This window comes from Triticum dicoccoides, chromosome 2A, assembly GCF_002162155.2.
Source record: "Triticum dicoccoides isolate Atlit2015 ecotype Zavitan chromosome 2A, WEW_v2.0, whole genome shotgun sequence".
NCBI lineage: Eukaryota > Viridiplantae > Streptophyta > Magnoliopsida > Poales > Poaceae > Triticum > Triticum dicoccoides.
The window spans coordinates 43876642-43892661 of NC_041382.1; the positions used below are offsets into that span (position 1 = coordinate 43876642).

Sequence of the window (16020 nt, forward strand, 5' to 3'; positions counted from 1 at the left end):
ATCTAAAAGTTATTGATGTGTCTCCTATTAAATCTTTGTTTTGCAATATGAATCTTGATGAAACTGAATATGATCTTCCTTTACCTAGAAGGCGTTCTAAAAATTCGAAGTATTTAGATCTTAATGATGAAATTGATGAAAGTGGGATTGAAAGAAATAAAAATCTAGATGTTGCTAAACCCACTATATTGGATTTCAAGGAATTTAATTATGAAAGTTGCTCTTTAATTGATTGTACTTCCTTGTTGCAATCCGTGCTAAATTCTCCACATGTTATAGTCAACATAAAGCCTTCACCGAACATATTGTTGATGCCTTGATGCAATCTTATGAAGAAAAACTTGAGTTGAAAGTTTCTATCCCTAGAAAACTCTATGATGAGTGGGAACCAACTATTAAAATTAAAATTAAAGATAATGAGTTTTATGCTTTGTGTGATTTGGGTGCTAGTGTCTCCACTATCCCCAAAACTTTGTGTGATTTGCTAGATTTCCGTAATTTTGATGATTGCTCTCTAAACTTGCATCTTGCGGATTCTACTATTAAGAAACCTATGGGAAGGATTAATGATGTTCTTATTGTTGCAAATAGGAATTATGTGCCCGTAGATTTCATTATTCTTGATATAGATTGCAATCCTTCTTGCCCTATTATTCTTGGTAGACCTTTCCTTAGAACGGTTGGTGCGATTATTGATATGAAGGAAGGGAATATTAGATTTCAATTTCCATTAAAAAAGGGCATGGAACACTTTCCAAGAAAGAAAATAAAATTGCCATATGAAACTATCATGAGAGCCACTTATGGATTGCCTACCAAAGATGGCAATACCTAGATCTATCCTCGCTTTTATGCCTAGCTAGGGGCGTTAAACGATAGCACTTGTTGGGAGGCAACCCAATTTTATTTTTATTCCTTGATTTTTGCTCCTGCTTAGTAATAAATAAATTATTTAGCCTCTGTTTTGGTTTTTTTGTGTGTTTAGTTAGTGTTTGTGCCAAGTAGAACCGTTGGGCAGACTTGGGGAAAGTCTTGTTGAACTTGCTGTAAAAAACAGAAACTTTAGCGCTCAGAGAACTGCTGTCATTTTTATTTGCAGAGTTCTATTTAGTTAATTATTTTTGCAGATGATTAATAGATAAATTCCTCACGTCCATCAATTTATTTTAGAATTTTTGAGGTTCCAGATCTTGCGCTAGCTACAGATTACTACAGACTGTTCTGTTTTTGACAGATTCTGTTTTTCGTGTGTTGTTTGCTTATTTTGATGAATCTATGGTTAGTAAAATAGTTTATAATCAATAGAGAAGTTGTAATACATTAGGTTTAACACCCATATAAATAAAGAATGTGTTCATTACAGTACCTTTAAGTGGTCTTTTGTTTTCTTTCGCTAACGGAGCTCGCGAGTTTTCTACTTTAAGTTTTGTGTTGTGAAGTTTTCAAGTTTTGGGTGAATTCTTTTGATGGATTACGGAACAAGGAGTGACAAGAGCCTAAGATTGGGGATGCCCATGGCACCCCCAAGATAATCCAAGGACACCAAAAAGTCAAAGCTTGGGGATGCCCCGGAAGGCATCCCCTCTTTCGTCCACTTCCATCGGTAATTTACTTGGAGCTATATTTTTATTCACCAACATGATATGTGTTTTGCTTGGAGCATCTTGTATTATTTGTGTCTTTGTGTTTTAGTATGCCACAATCATCCTTGCTGTACACACCTTTTGAGAGAGCCATACATGAATTAAAATTTGATAGAATACTCTACGTGCTTCACTTATATCTTTCGAGCTATGTAGTTTTGCTCTATGTGCTTCACTTATATCTTTTTGAGCTAAGTAGTTTTGCTCTATGTGCTTCACTTAGATATTTTAGAGCACGGTGGTGGATTTGTTTTAAAGAAACTATTGATCTCTCATGCTTCACTTCAATTATTTTGAGAGTCTCTTAATAGCATGGTAATTTGCTTAATAATAATATGCTTGGTATTCAAGATTTGTCAAACTTTCTTTTGAGTGTGTCGAATACTAAGAAAAGATTGAAGCATGATAATTGTTTTGAGATATGGAGGTGATAATATTAAAGTCATGCTAGTTGAGTAGTTGTGAATTTAAAGAATACTTGTGTTAAAGTTTGAGATTCCCGTAGCATGCACGTATGGTGAACCGTTATGTGATGACGTCGGAGCATGATTTATTTATTGATTGTCTTCCTTATGAGTGGCGGTCGGGGACGAGCGATGGTCTTTTCCTACTAATCTATCCCCCTAGGAGCATGCGCATAATACTTTGCTTTGATAACTTCTAGATTTTTGCAATAAGTATATGAGTTCTTTATGACTAATGTTGAGTCCATGGATTATACGCACTCTCACCCTTCCACCTTTGCTAGCCTCTCTAATACCGCGCACCTTTCGCCGGTATCATACACCTACCATATACCGTCCTCAAAACAGCCACCATAGCTACCTATCATGGCATTTCCATAGCCATTCCAAGATATATTGCCATACAACTTTCCATCGTTCCGTTTATCATGACACATTCATCATTGTCATATTGCATATCCCGGTACACCGCCGGAGGCATTCATATAGAGTCATATTTTGTTCTAAGTATCGAGTTGTAATTGTTGAGTTGTAAGAAAAATAAAAGTGTGATGATCATCATTATTAAAGCATTGTCCTAGTGAGGAAAGGATGATGAAGACTATGATTCCCCCATAAGTCAGGATGAGACTCCGGACGAAAAATAAATAAAAAAGAGGCCAAAGAAGCCCAAATAAAAAGAGGCCATATATATATAAAAAGAGAAAAGGCCCAAATAAAAATAAAAATAAAAATAAAAAATGAGAGAAAAAGAGAGAAGGGACAATGTTACTATCCTCTTACCACACTTGTGCTTCAAAGTAGTACCATGATCTTCATAGTAGAGAGTCTCTCATGTTATCACTTTCATATACTAGTGGGAATCTTTCATTATAGAACTTGGCTTGTATATTCCAATGATGGGCTTCCTCAAATTGCCCTAGGTCTTCATGAGCAAGCAAGTTGGATGCACACCCACTTAGTTTCTTTTTGAGCTTTCATATACTTACAGCTCTAGTGCATCCGTTGCATGGCAATCCCTACTCACTCACATTGATATCTATTGATGGGCATCTCCATAGCCTGTTGATACGCCTAGTTGATGTGAGACTATCTTCTCCTTTTTGTCTTCTCCACAACCACCATTGTATTCCACCTATAGTGCTATATCCATGGCTCACGCTCATGTATTGCGTGAAGATTGAAAAAGTTTTGAAAAAGTTAGAGTATGAAACAATTGCTTGGCTTGTCATCGGGGTTGTGCATGATTTAAATACTTTGTGTGGTGAAGATAGAGCATAGCCAGACTATATGATTTTTTAGGGATAACTTTCTTTGGCCATGTTATTTTGAGAAGACATAATTGCTTTGTTAGTATGCTTGAATTATTATTATTTTTATGTCAATATAAACTTTTGTCTTGAATCTTTCGAATCTGAATATTCATATCATAATTAAGAAGATTTGCATTAAAATTATACCAAGTAGCACTCCGCATCAAAAATTCTCTTTTTATCATTTACCTACTCGAGGACGAGCAGGAATTAAGCTTGGGGATGCCTGATACGTCTCCAACGTATCTATAATTTTTGATTGCTCCATGCTATATTATCTACTATTTTGGACTATATTGGGCTTTATTTTCCACTTTTATATTATTTTTGGGACTAACCTATTAACCGGAGGCCCAGCCCAGAATTGCTGTTTTTTGCCTATTTCAGTGTTTCGAAGAAACGGAATATCAAACGGAGTCCAAACGGAATGAAACCTTCGAGAACGTGATTTTCTCACCGAACATGATCCAGGAGACTTGGACCCTACGCCAAGGCATCAGAGAGGCGGTCACGAGGGTGGGGGCGCGCCCCCTGCCTCGTGGGCCCCTCAGAGCTCCACCGACGTACTCCTTCCTCCTATATATACCTACGTACCCCCAAACGATCAGAACAGGAGCCAAAAACCTAATTCCACCGCCGCAACTTTCTGTATCCACGAGATCCCATCTTGGGGCCTGTTCCGGAGCTCCGCCGGAGAGGGCCGTCATCACGGAGGGCTTCTACATCACCATAGCCTCTCCGATGAAGTGTGAGTAGTTTACCTCAGACCTTCGGGTCCATAGTTAGTAGCTAGATGGCTTCTTCTCTCTTTTTGGATCTCAATACAAAGTTCTCCCCCTCTCTTGTGGAGATCTATTCGATGTAATCTTCTTTTTGCGGTGTGTTTGTTGAGACCGATGAATTGTGGGTTTATGATCAAGTCTATCTATGAATAATATTTGAATCTTCTCTGAATTCTTTTATGTATGATTGGTTATCTTTGCAAGTCTCTTCGAATTATCCGTTTGGTTTGGCCAACTATATTGGTAGTTCTTGCCATGGGAGAAGTGCTTAGCTTTGGGTTCGATCTTGCGGTGTCCTTTCCCAATGACAGAAGGGGCAGCAAGGCACGTATTGCATCGTTGCCATCGAGGATAACAAGATGGGGTTTATTCCATATTGCATGAATTTATCTCTCTACATCATGTCATCTTGCTTAAGGCGTTACTCTGTTTTTAACTTAATACTCTAGATGCATGCTGGATAGCAGTCGATGAGTGGAGTAATAGTAGTAGATGCAGAATCGTTTCGGTCTACTTGTCATGGACGTGATGCCTATATACATGATCATGCCTAGATATTCTCATAACTATGCTCAATTCTGTCAATTGCTCAACAGTAATTTGTTCACCCACCGTAGAATACTTATGCTTTTGAGAGAAGCCACTAGTGAAACCTATGGCCCCCGAGTCTATTCTCATCATATCAATCTCCATCACTTTAATCTTGTTTTGCTTTTTTACTTTGCCTTTACTTTTTACTTTGCATCTCTATACCAAAAATATTATATCTATCAGATCTCACTCTCGTAAGTGATCGTGAAGGGATTGACAACCCCTAATCGCGTTGGTTGCGAGTAGCTATCGTTTTGTGCAGGTACGAGGGACTTGAGCGTGGCCTCCTACTGGATTGATACCTTGGTTCTCAAAAACTGAGGGAAATACTTACGCTACTCTGCTGCATCATCCCTTCCTCTTCGGGGAAAACCAACGCAAGCTCAAGACGTAGCAAGGGTCTATTATGTATGCCATGCTGTGTACCAGACCTGATGTTAACCTTGCCGTAAGTTTGGTAGGAAGGTACCAAAGTAATCCCGACATGGAACGCTGGACAGAATATCCTGAAGTACCTGAAAAGGACGAAGGACATGTTTCTCGTTTATGGAGGTGACGAAGAGCTCGTCGTAAAGGGTTACGTCGATGCTAGCTTCGACACAGATCTGGATGACTCCAAGTCACAAACTGGATATGTGTATATTTTGAATGGTGGGGCAGTCAGCTGGTGTAGTTGCAAGCAAAGCATCGTGGCGAGTCTACATGTGAAGCGGAATAAATGGAAGCCTCGAAGGCATCACATGAAGCAATCTGAATGAAGGAGTTCATTACCGACCTAGGAGTTATTCCCAATGCGTCGGGCCCGATGACTCTCTTCTGTGACAACACTGGAGCTATTGCCCTTGCCAAGGAGCCCAGGTTTCACAAGAAGACTAGTCATATCAAGCGTCGCTTCAACTCCATTCGTGAAAATGTTCAAAATGGAGACATAGATATTTATAAAGTGCATACGGACCTGAATGTCACAGATCCGTTGACTAAACCTCTTCCACGAGCAAAACATGATCAACACCAGTACTCTATGGGTGTTCGATTCATCACAATGTAACTAGATTATTGACTCTAGTGCAAGTGGGATACTGTTGGAAATATGCCCTGGAGGCAATAATAAAATGGTTATTGTTATATTTCCTTGTTCATGATAATTGTCTATTGTTCATGCTATAATTGTGTTATCCGGAAATCGTAATACATGTGTGAATACATAGACCACAACATGTCCCTAGTGAGCCTCTAGTTGACTAGCTCGTTGATCAATAGATGGTTATGGTTTTCTGACCATGGACATTGGATGTCATTGATAACGGGATCACATCATTAGGAGAATGATGTGATGGACAAGACCCAATGCTAAGCATAGCACAAGATCGTATAGTTCGTTTGCTGAAGCTTTTCTAATGTCAAGTATCATTTCCTTAGACCATGAGATTGTGCAACTCCCAGATACCGTAGGAATGCTTTGGGTGTGCCAAATGTCAAAACGTAACTGGGTGGCTATAAAGCCACATTACGGGTATCTCCGAAAGTGTCTGTTGAGTTGGCACGAATTGAGACTAGGATTTGTCACTCCGTGTGACGGAGAGGTATCTCTGGGCCCACTCGGTAAGACATCATCATAATGAGCTCAATGTGACCAAGGAGTTGATCACGGGATGATGTGTTACGGAACGAGTAAAGAGACTTGCCAGTAACAATATTGAACAAGGTATAGGGATACCGACGATCAAATCTCGGGCAAGTGTCATACCGGTAGACAAAGGGAATTGTGTACGGGATTGATTGAATCCCCGACATCGTGGTTCATCCGATGAGATCATCATGGAACATGTGGGAACCAACATGGGTATCCAGATCCCGCTGTTGGTTATTGGCCGGAGAGATGTCTCGGTCATGTCTGCATGATTCCCGAACCCGTAGGGTCTACACACTTAAGGTTCGGTGACGCTAGAGTTGTTATGGAAAATAGTATGCAGTTACCAAATGTTGTTCGTAGTCCTGGATGAGATCCCGGACGTCACGAGGAGTTCCGGAATGGTCCGGAGGTGAAGATTTATATATGGGAAGTCATCATACAGTCACCGAAAGTGTTCGGGGGTTTATCAGTATTGTACCGGGACCACCGAAGGGGTTCCGGGGGTCCACTGGGAGGGTCCACCTGCCCAGGAGGGCCCTATGGGTTGTATGTGGAAGGGAACCAGCCCCTAAGTGGGTTGTGCGCCATTCCCCCCTAGGGCCCATGCGCCTAGGGTTGGGGAGGACCCTAAAGGGGGCGCCCCCCTTGGCTTGGGGGGGCAAGCCCCCTCCCCTTGGCCGCCGCCCCCCTCTAGATCTCATCTAGAGGGGCCGGCCCCCTTCCCCTTCGCCCTATAAATAGAGGGGTGGAGGGAGGGCAGCAGCACCACATCCAAGGCGCAGCCCTCCCTTTCCCAACACCTCCTCCTCCTCCGTTGAGCTTGGTGAAGCCCTGCCGGAGAACTGCGAGCTCGACCACCACGCCGTCGTGCTGCCGGAGTTCTTCCCCAACTTATGCTTCCCTCTTGCTGGATCAAGAAGGAGGAGACGTCCCCGGGCTGTACGTGTGTTGAACGCGGAGGCGCCGTTGTTCGGCGCTTATATCGGAATCAACCGCGATCTGAATCACTGCGAGTATGACTCCTTCATCCGCGTTCTTGTAACGCTTCCGTTTTGCGATCTTCAAGGGTATGAAGATACACTCCCTTCTCTCTCGTTGCTAGTCTCTCCATAGGTTGATCTTGGTGATGCGTAGAATTTTTTTAATTTCTGCAGCGATCCCCAACAAAATAACAGTAGGAAAACATGACGCAAAATAGACGTATCAGAAGCCCCGCGGCATACAGCTGGGCCACGGGCTCCAGGTGGGGGAGGCTCAGCCTTCGGTGTTGCCGCCATCGCGGCGCTCCCCGATGGTCCTCTGCTCCGTCTCACGCTCCTTTGCCGCTAGTCCGTGTTGCGCCTCCTTGACTGATGTTTTTTCGGCCGTCAGCTCGGCGCGGCGGCACTGGTGAGTCTCCCTTGCTCAGAGCATCAGGATGGGGTGACAGCCCCCCATCCTGCTCCTAGTGGTGTGTGTGGTGTGGCCTGGAGCCTGGGTGGCCGCGGCTTGGCATCGGCATGCTGGTGCTTGGGTGCCAGATCTGGCCCGCTGGCTTCTATTGTTGGAGAGGAAGGTGTGGCTCTGACATGGCGGTGGCGTCACCATCACGTTGCAGGTGTTTGAGCCAGCGGGTTTGTAAGTCGAAGACGCTATTATCGGATTTCGAGGGGTGCGGAGTTTGGGTTGCTCCGGGCGAAAGCCTGATGACGTTGCATTTGTGGACATTGCTTACCCCCTTGGAGGTCGTCGTGGAGCTCTCCTCTCTCCTCAATCTCGGATCTCATCTTCAGGTGAAGACCTTGGCCCTGCTGTGCAGGGTTGGACGACAGCGTCGATCACGCCGCTTCCCCTCCTGTGGGTGTCATCTTGAAGATGGTGATTCCTAGCGTGCTTTCCTAGGGCAGGACATACACGATATCATGATTCGCGGCGGTTCATTCACGATGTGGAGGGTCAGGGTGATGACCTGTTTGACTACGATATTGGTGGTGCGCATTGTAGAGTCGCGGTAGGGCTTCGATAGTCGGCTCTTCCCGGCGTGTCCGACTAGTTCCTCTTGGTCTCGTTGTGGCGTGGCGGAGTCGGAGCTACCTCAGAAGAGCCTAGGCGGCAACGATGACGGATGCTCGGTGGTTTCCGAGGATGTCTTCGTCGGCGCGAGCCCTGTATATTTCTTCTGCAATTGGTCGTCCTCGAAGTCGGAGTTGTCTCGTTGATGTCCTGATGGCCAACTGTTTGGCATAGGTTGATGCGGACTTTGTGCAGGTTGTCGCATTTGTGCCTCGCTGATGGGGATTTGCGGTGAAGTCGGAGTCGCTGGCTCACGGAGGAGTGATGACGTTGACGCCTGTAGTCTGCCCCGACGGTGCTTCTCTCACGGCGGCATGTGTGGGTCTTGTGTGGATAGCCAGGTTAAGCCTGTGTTGTCGTGGGATGTAGTGTTTTTTTTTCGATTTTCTACAATTAACCGGGCAATTCTTCTCTTCTTTATTAACGAAACGAGGCAAAGTCGAATGGAAAAACAGAACGCTTCCACCCGACTCGCCGCGCTAGGATTGTCTCGACCCACTCCCGCCGTCGCCGCCGCCGCGGGCAGTTCCTCCGCCCCCCTCCTCCCTCCATGGGAAGCACCGGCTAGCCGCCTTCCCTTCCCCCGCCAGCTGCTCCGCCTGCGCCTGCCCCCGCTCTGCTCCGCCGCCTGCTCCTCCCTACCCCCTGACGCCGCATTCGACCGTCCCCCACGCCCCGACGCCCCAGTCCCCTGCGCCGTCAGGTGGACGCGGTCGCCAACGCCAACTGGTTCCAGGTTGACGTTGAGCCGAGCGCTGTGTTCCTCTCCATCCTCTACGTGTTACAGTTCAATTCGTTGTCAAAGTTGCATCATGCCCCACACATAGTCCGCATGTATAATTTGTTAATTTGGTTATATTGGCACGTATCCTGATGAACATAGATCCAGCCCGACCCTTTGTGCATATGGTGAGAGATGAGAAGGCTGTCCTATTTTTTCTTTGACCTGACTAGTATTGTTCAGTAACAAAGATATATTTTTTAGTATGTTGTGCTTGTACCCGTGTTGTTGTATGTACATGATTATCCAATTTTCTAGTGCCATTTTGCTAGTATGCTGTAGAGACTAGTTCACTTTTCTTTCTTATGTAAATGCTTTTTGCTCTACTCTATTCTGAGCCACATATATGCCTAAACTTCGTTATGGCTCATTGCAACATTGATGATTGCTTCAACTTCTTTATGATCCATTGTTAACATTGATAATTGTATTCCCTTTTTTTTATAATTGTATCTAATTCTCTTAGATATTTAATGATTTCATTTATCAACCAGCTTTGCAAGATTTCCTTGGTAAGATATACTAATTCACCCTGCAGTCAGTGGATTGATAGTATGAACTGACACTAAACGTTTAAATAGGAGAATATGAACTGCAGTCTGGGTAATTAGAGCTATTTATGAGAGACATAGTCTCCTATTTTTGTGTGTTTAGTGTTTGCATTTTGTTGCTTCTGTCAAATAACTTGGATCACCCTTGAAATCAAAACCCTCGAAGATTTTGTGGGTATCTTGTTATTGTATGGTACATGTATTTTTATAAGTATTTTTATAAGTATTTGTGTATAATAATGAAAAACAATTGACATTGTTTTGCAGTTTTAACATGGATCCCAACATGAAGCAGCTTCAAGGGACTCTGATTGACATAGAAACAGACGCGGAGCAACTTCTTCTGGCAAGGCATCAGGTCTGTCGGTGCTACTGGCTTTTGCTATTCATGATAGAAGTCTCAGTATTGATTTGTTTTGATCTGTTCTGTGTATGATCAGCTAGTGGAGAACGATAGGATGAGGAATGCTAACAGGGAGGCCCTAACGGCCCTCCGGAAAAAAGCCAAGACAACTAAAACCAGTGTCCCATCTCCATTTGAGATCGTAATGAAAGAGATGGAAGGAACTTCCGCCAAACAGCTAGTGAAGGAGATATGCTCAACTTGCGGGAATCACGACCCCAAAGAACATACCTGGCTAATGTTTCCAGGCTCAGATATTTTGGCTCGTGTTCCATTTCATGTAGCGCACACTGTTCTGGATAAAGGTATTTACCTTCTTGGATCTTGATCCATGCAATCTGATTTATTTCAATTTACTACTGAAGTAGATTTGATATAGGTTTGCACCAACAACTCTGCCATCGATTTCAATATTCAGGTGGATCATGCTTTCAAAATTTATTCCCATGTGTTGTTAATCCACTATGAGGTTTAAATTAGCTATTGTATTTTGTTGTATTCACCAAAAGTCATTGTTGAGCTCAAGGATGTGGGCTTTCGATACCATCGGCACGTGAAGTAGTGATTGGAGTCGCTGTCTGCTCTGTTCTAAGCTTGCATTTTATCTGCAACCTCTTCTGAACGCAAACTGTTAACATGGTATTTTGCAAAAGCTTATTTAGCCAAATGCGTGAATTATCTTCAAAAATTATGTCTCTGATGTTCATGGTCTTGATTGTCACTGTTTTTGCTAAACTTTTGGGGATTTTTGTTTTCAAGAATATCTTGTTGTAGGACCGTTTCCACTTCAACGTTCAAAATTGGATCTCTTTCTGTTTGAACCCTCCATCAACTATATATATGCTTGTGTGCCCGAATGGAAGCACACCCGACGACGCACGAGCTGGTTCAAGCTCGTGGCGTGGCGGAGCCATGTGCGGTATGCACATTTAGCAACACCAAAATTGTGGAATCACAACTATATATATGCTTGTCTAGCTTGTTGAGATTGTGCTGATGATTGTGATATCCAAACAATGCGGATCAAGAGCATCTAGACTACGAGACCAAGAAGCTGCAAAGCTTTGTCAAGGAGAAATCGTTTGCGATCTCCGAGAAAGGCGCCCTCGCGGACAAGATCAGCCTGGGCATCGTGAGATCCCTCATCAGCCTTGCAGATAAACCTAAGTAGTAGGCGCATGGCGCAAGAGGTGAATGAATCATGTCTGCCGTTCCCAGTCCTAGACAACTCGAATGTCTCCTGAGATGAAGCTCCCGCCGGGTTCACCAACCGTGTTTATTAACAGTCCCAATGCTTTTTTACCCGTGTCCCGGTTTGGTTTTGCCTTGCTGTGAGATTTGATTGCTGCTACGAATGAGAGAAGTGTAGTCGATCGGCATTTAACCCTTGTTATCTATCATCACTAGGTGTGGTGTGTTGGCAAACCTGAGTCCTGAGCCTGAACCTGTTCCTGCACCCTGTTATCTTCATCCATATGAAGTTGTAACAGTATGTATGCCGGGAAAGGTTTTTTTTCTCTCTCTAAAATTGTGTACCCTTCTTAAGTGAGGACATGCTTATACGGTGGGCGGGAAAGGTCTTTTTTTCTCTTCGATGACATGTTTATCTGTGGGCTGTGGTGAATCTGAAATTCAAACGACGGTTTCCATGCGCAGGTAGGTATAGATATGAAGGACAAGTTGAGAAAGATGGGGAGGCACTAAGGATGAATGTGCCTGGACATGGAGAGCAATGCGGTTGGCAGATATTGCCCTTTGCACCTGTAGGAGGCATATGCATGCACTGTATATAGAGCGGCAATGAGGTTGGCAACCTTCAATGGTGCGAAGGGCATGAGATATCTTGGCCTTTTGGTGTGAGGGGGAGGGGGAGGAGCCCAGCACAGCACTTTTTGCTGTATCTCTGGTAGCCAAGCCATGATCCGCTGTTTTCTGTAAGTAACTAACTGATGAAGTTTGCGATGATGATGATGATGATGATGCCTGGCTGTAGCTTCTTGAGAGCCTGTGCCATTCTTCTTCTTCTTCTTCTTCTGTCTGCATCATGCATCTGGTGCATACTGTGAGTAGCATCTTTTCTTTGTCGTTAAATGCGACTGATGCCAAGTCGTCGTCTTCTTTTGTTTTTCTGGGAGGATGGGAATTACTCCCTCCGTCCGAAAATACTTGTCATCAAAATGGATAAAAAAGGATGGAAAATGTTTTTCTAGCGAGGCAGACGTCTGCATCTGGCGGGTGGGCCTCGCCGGTGTCGGTGCGGCGGATTAGCTGATCAGATCCAACCCACCTCTCTGACTTAACGCAAATGCATTTCCTTAATTAAGTCCTTAAGGCTAAGCATGAGAAAGGGACGGCGATGGCCGGCATGCATCACATGACGACAGAGAGAGAGAGCCGAGGGCGCATGTGATCCCATACGTTGACGTCTCCGTTCGCTTGCTCGCCCGCTGATGTTAGTTAGCTGTACCAAACCCCAACGGTCCAGATCGTCCGTGCAGCGCAGCCGAGCATTAACGTACGTGCACGCCGCGGAAACAAAAACCAAAAACCAAAGCAATCAATGAATCTGGATGCAAACAAACATTGAATCTTTCTTTGAACTTTTTCATGGGGCCACGTTTGCAGCAATGAATATGCTGCCGTCTCATGATGCTGCCGTGGCTCTTTTGCCTCTTCTTTCTACGTGGAGTATACAAGTGGGTCGATCATTGCCGGTTATGGGTGGCGATGATGGGGGAACAAAGCGGAATATGGGTCATTTTGGAAGAGAGCATTGCAAACAACACCGGGTTAAAAATGTTGGGCGGGCCAAACGGATTAGGCTATAGGGGATCCCGAATTTTAGTTCAAATTTACCTTCACTCCTTTGTACATTGGTCTAGGGCTGGGCGGTCCATGGCATTGTTTTGTTCGTGTGTAGCTCCGCCATTGCCGGGTAGAGCAGCGTGTGGCGCCTCTCTTTTGATTCAAGGATTTCAATCCATAGTTTCTTATGGGAGCCCTTTGGATCATAGGACTTGGGTGATAAGATTACTATGGAATATGTTCATTTTCCCCTAATTCAATAGGAATCTTATGAAATCTCTTGACACTATCTTTTTCCTCCTTAAGAAGTCCAATGCACCTGCACTCCGTCACTCTCTCTCTCTCTCTCTACTCTCCCACATCAATCCTCTGAAATTCTCATGTTTTCTCCTGGAATCTCTTAACACTATGATGAATTCTTATGGAATCTTATGAAATCTCTTAACACTTTTTGTTCCTTTAGAATTTTCTGGATTTTGATATATTATAGGAACTCATAGTACATGACATCTTAATCCTATGTTTTTTTTTCCATTCCTATGTTTTCTACAACCCATAGGAGTGGGGATTCTACTAGGGGGGCTTCTATAGGCTTAAGCCTGCCCTCTAAAAATCCCATTTCAGCTAAGCATACCACTTGACGATTATATTGAGGTGCTTTACATGCCACAATTACAATGTACTCCCTCCGTATCAAAATATAACACGTTTTTTGACACTATCTGAGGGAGTACATGCTAATTAGGCTTAGAAACTTGATGTTTTGGGCCTATCCTTCATTGTCATGCTAGATCCGTCACTGGGTTTGGGGGAGACTAAAATAGAATTTGCCTTTTAGGTGAAATCGAAGGATCAAACTAAACTACCAAAAGATTCTTATTTGCACAATCCAAAAAATTCTGAAATAATTTGACAATATACCTAGGGTGTATGTCTATGGTTCCAAAAGAAATCAGCTAAAACTCGACCTACATTTTAGAGATTCAAAAGAGACAAATTCGACGGAGAACAATGTCGTCTTTGGGTGAATAGTATTTGACACTATTCATATGCGATTCTGTCTTCTTCGGTTCTCTAAGTGTAGACTGAATTAGGAGCCGAAACTTGTTGGGGTTGCACATCATACATGGATGGTGTATGGATGTCCGCAAATATTTTGCCTTTTTTTTCAGAAAGACCTCATTGATCTCTCACCAAAAGCCAAACCCTATACTAGTTGCCAGAGAGCGAGGAAAACTCGCGAGAGAGGTCGGAGAGTAAGTGAGGACTTGGGGAGGCTAAATTTCGTGTTTTGACCATTTTCTGATATCTATTTGAGATCTGACCCTAGTTTGAAAAAAAATCGAGATCTGACCCTTTTGCTACCGCCAGGGTCCATGGCGGTAGGGTGTAACAGCCTACTGCCAGGGACCTTGGCGGTAGGAAACATCCCTACCGCCAAATAGAATGGCGGTAGCATGTACAACCCTACCTCCAAGGTGCTCGACGGTAGGCACGAGCACACACTGTGTTCAATACTTAGCAAAATTTTGCGATAGGCATGCAACCCTACCGCCAGGGACCTTGGCGGTAGGCAGTTATACCCTACCACCATGGACCCTGACGGTAGCAAAAGGGTCAGATCTCGAAAAAAATTTCAAACTAGGGTCAGATCTTAAATAGGTATCAAAAAAGGGTCAAAACACGAAATTTAGCCACTTGGGGAGTCCTGAGGACTTGGGAGTAATGAAACCATGATCTTGCTTGCCCCACCTATTTTTGCCTACTTTTGTGCCTAATTTTTGAACAGCATATTATATATATAGAAATAAACACATGAGAACATAGTTCATCAACCGCAAATTGAGGCTGACCCTACACGTTCTACCCCTCTGGTGCCATGTGCAGTTTACTCCCATTTATTTACAAGGCTCCTGGAGGACCAACTGGCGATGGAAGACAAAGCACGAGGGCTTGACTGACAAAAGCGCAGTCCCCCCCTACCTCTTCCCTACAGGCCAGGGCCACGGGCTCAACAGAGAAAGAGAGTGAGAGAGACGAGGAGCAGAGTTTCCTCGCTCAGCCTCCTGCCCGTGCTCACTCACTGCTCACCTCCCCCGTCTTGTCCAAAAGATCCCCGGCCCATCCCCCCTACCCTGCCCCGCCCGCCGAGATGGGGGGACTCCGCCGCGGCGGAGGCACGGACGGCCTCCACTCCCACCGCCGCCGCCGCCACCACAGCCCCAGCCACAATGCCCCGCCCCATCTCGCCGCCGGTACGCCTCCCCCCTGCACCCTTCTTCTCCCTCCTCTGCTCATTTTCGCCTCATTTTATCTCCGAATCCCTATCTTGGATTCGCTCATGGGCGCTCCAATGCCGAGCCGGTCCCTTCCAGAGATTTCATTTTTCCTTACCTTTCCTTTGCCTTGCCCGCTTTTGGAGCGGCAGCTTGGGGTTCTTGTGACCGGCCATCGGCATTAGCTCCTGGCCTAACAAGTTTCGCTTTTCCTCTTCCCGTTTTGCTCCTTACCCCATCCTCTCCTCCAAGCAATGCGTTCCCCATGAGCACAGAGAGTTCTGGTTCCAGGGCCTTCATCCATCCGTGAGGGGACAAGAGAAAGAAAGACAGACAGATTCGTGCCCTTGTCTTTTCGGAGGCACCATCGAATCACTTCTCCTGTAGTCAAATTGTCCTGCCCACGACATCTTCGCGCGAATTCATGGCGATGTGCTTTGGATTCTTTTCCTGGTCGCCGCTCGCCAGTTAGTAAATTATTCCCAGTCCCGCCAGATCACGCGAAACAGGCCGTATTTCCCGGAACATGGCGCCATTCTCAAGGTCAAAAACTGTGCCAAGAAATGTATACTAGTATCCTAGTGATGCGCCCACATGTTCACGGAGCACCATGAAGCTTCGTTGACAATAGGGATTCCATACTCTAATCAGCAATAAACAAACAAATATGTCGGCTTAAACAATTGTTTAACATCTGACAGGTACATTTTACTGTACTCACTAGTT

General features: G+C 44.6%; 2 protein-coding genes across 3 annotated transcripts in view; both read left to right on the forward strand.

Annotated features, from left to right (window-relative positions):
* Window positions 1-8972: 8972 nt before the first annotated feature.
* On the forward strand, window positions 8973-12201 carry LOC119358851. 2 transcript variants are annotated; one of them, XM_037625256.1, is made up of 4 exons: window positions 8973-9214; window positions 10078-10168; window positions 10251-10518; window positions 11870-12201. In XM_037625256.1, the coding sequence occupies exons 2-4, from the start codon at window positions 10085-10087 to the stop codon at window positions 12004-12006; spliced, it is 489 nt and encodes a 162-aa protein (XP_037481153.1). In that variant the 5' UTR covers window positions 8973-9214; window positions 10078-10084; the 3' UTR covers window positions 12007-12201. The 2 variants fall into 2 exon arrangements, with proteins under 2 accessions (XP_037481153.1, XP_037481154.1); XM_037625257.1 differs by lacking the exon at window positions 11870-12201 and adding an exon at window positions 11234-11779 and having other exon boundaries at window positions 10251-10516.
* A 2860-nt stretch (window positions 12202-15061) lies between these two features.
* The window catches only part of LOC119353090, a 5351-nt gene continuing 4392 nt past the window's right edge, over window positions 15062-16020 (forward strand). Inside the window, exon 1 of the mRNA XM_037619670.1 lies at window positions 15062-15273. Coding sequence (XP_037475567.1) covers window positions 15171-15273 — 103 coding nt within the window. The 5' untranslated portion in view covers window positions 15062-15170. The remainder of the gene's footprint in view (window positions 15274-16020) is intronic.

What these genes read in the sequence shown, in the direction of transcription:
- LOC119358851 (XM_037625257.1), top strand. Translation starts at nt 10,085, where the DNA reads ATGGATCCCAACATGAAGCAGCTTCAAGGGACTCTGATTGACATAGAA. An exon ending in TTCTTCTGGCAAGGCATCAG is followed by an intron (nt 10,169 to 10,250) that starts GTCTGTCGGTGC and finishes GTGTATGATCAG; the next exon opens with CTAGTGGAGAACGATAGGAT. An exon ending in GCGCACACTGTTCTGGATAA is followed by an intron (nt 10,517 to 11,233) that starts AGGTATTTACCT and finishes TCCAAACAATGC; the next exon opens with GGATCAAGAGCATCTAGACT.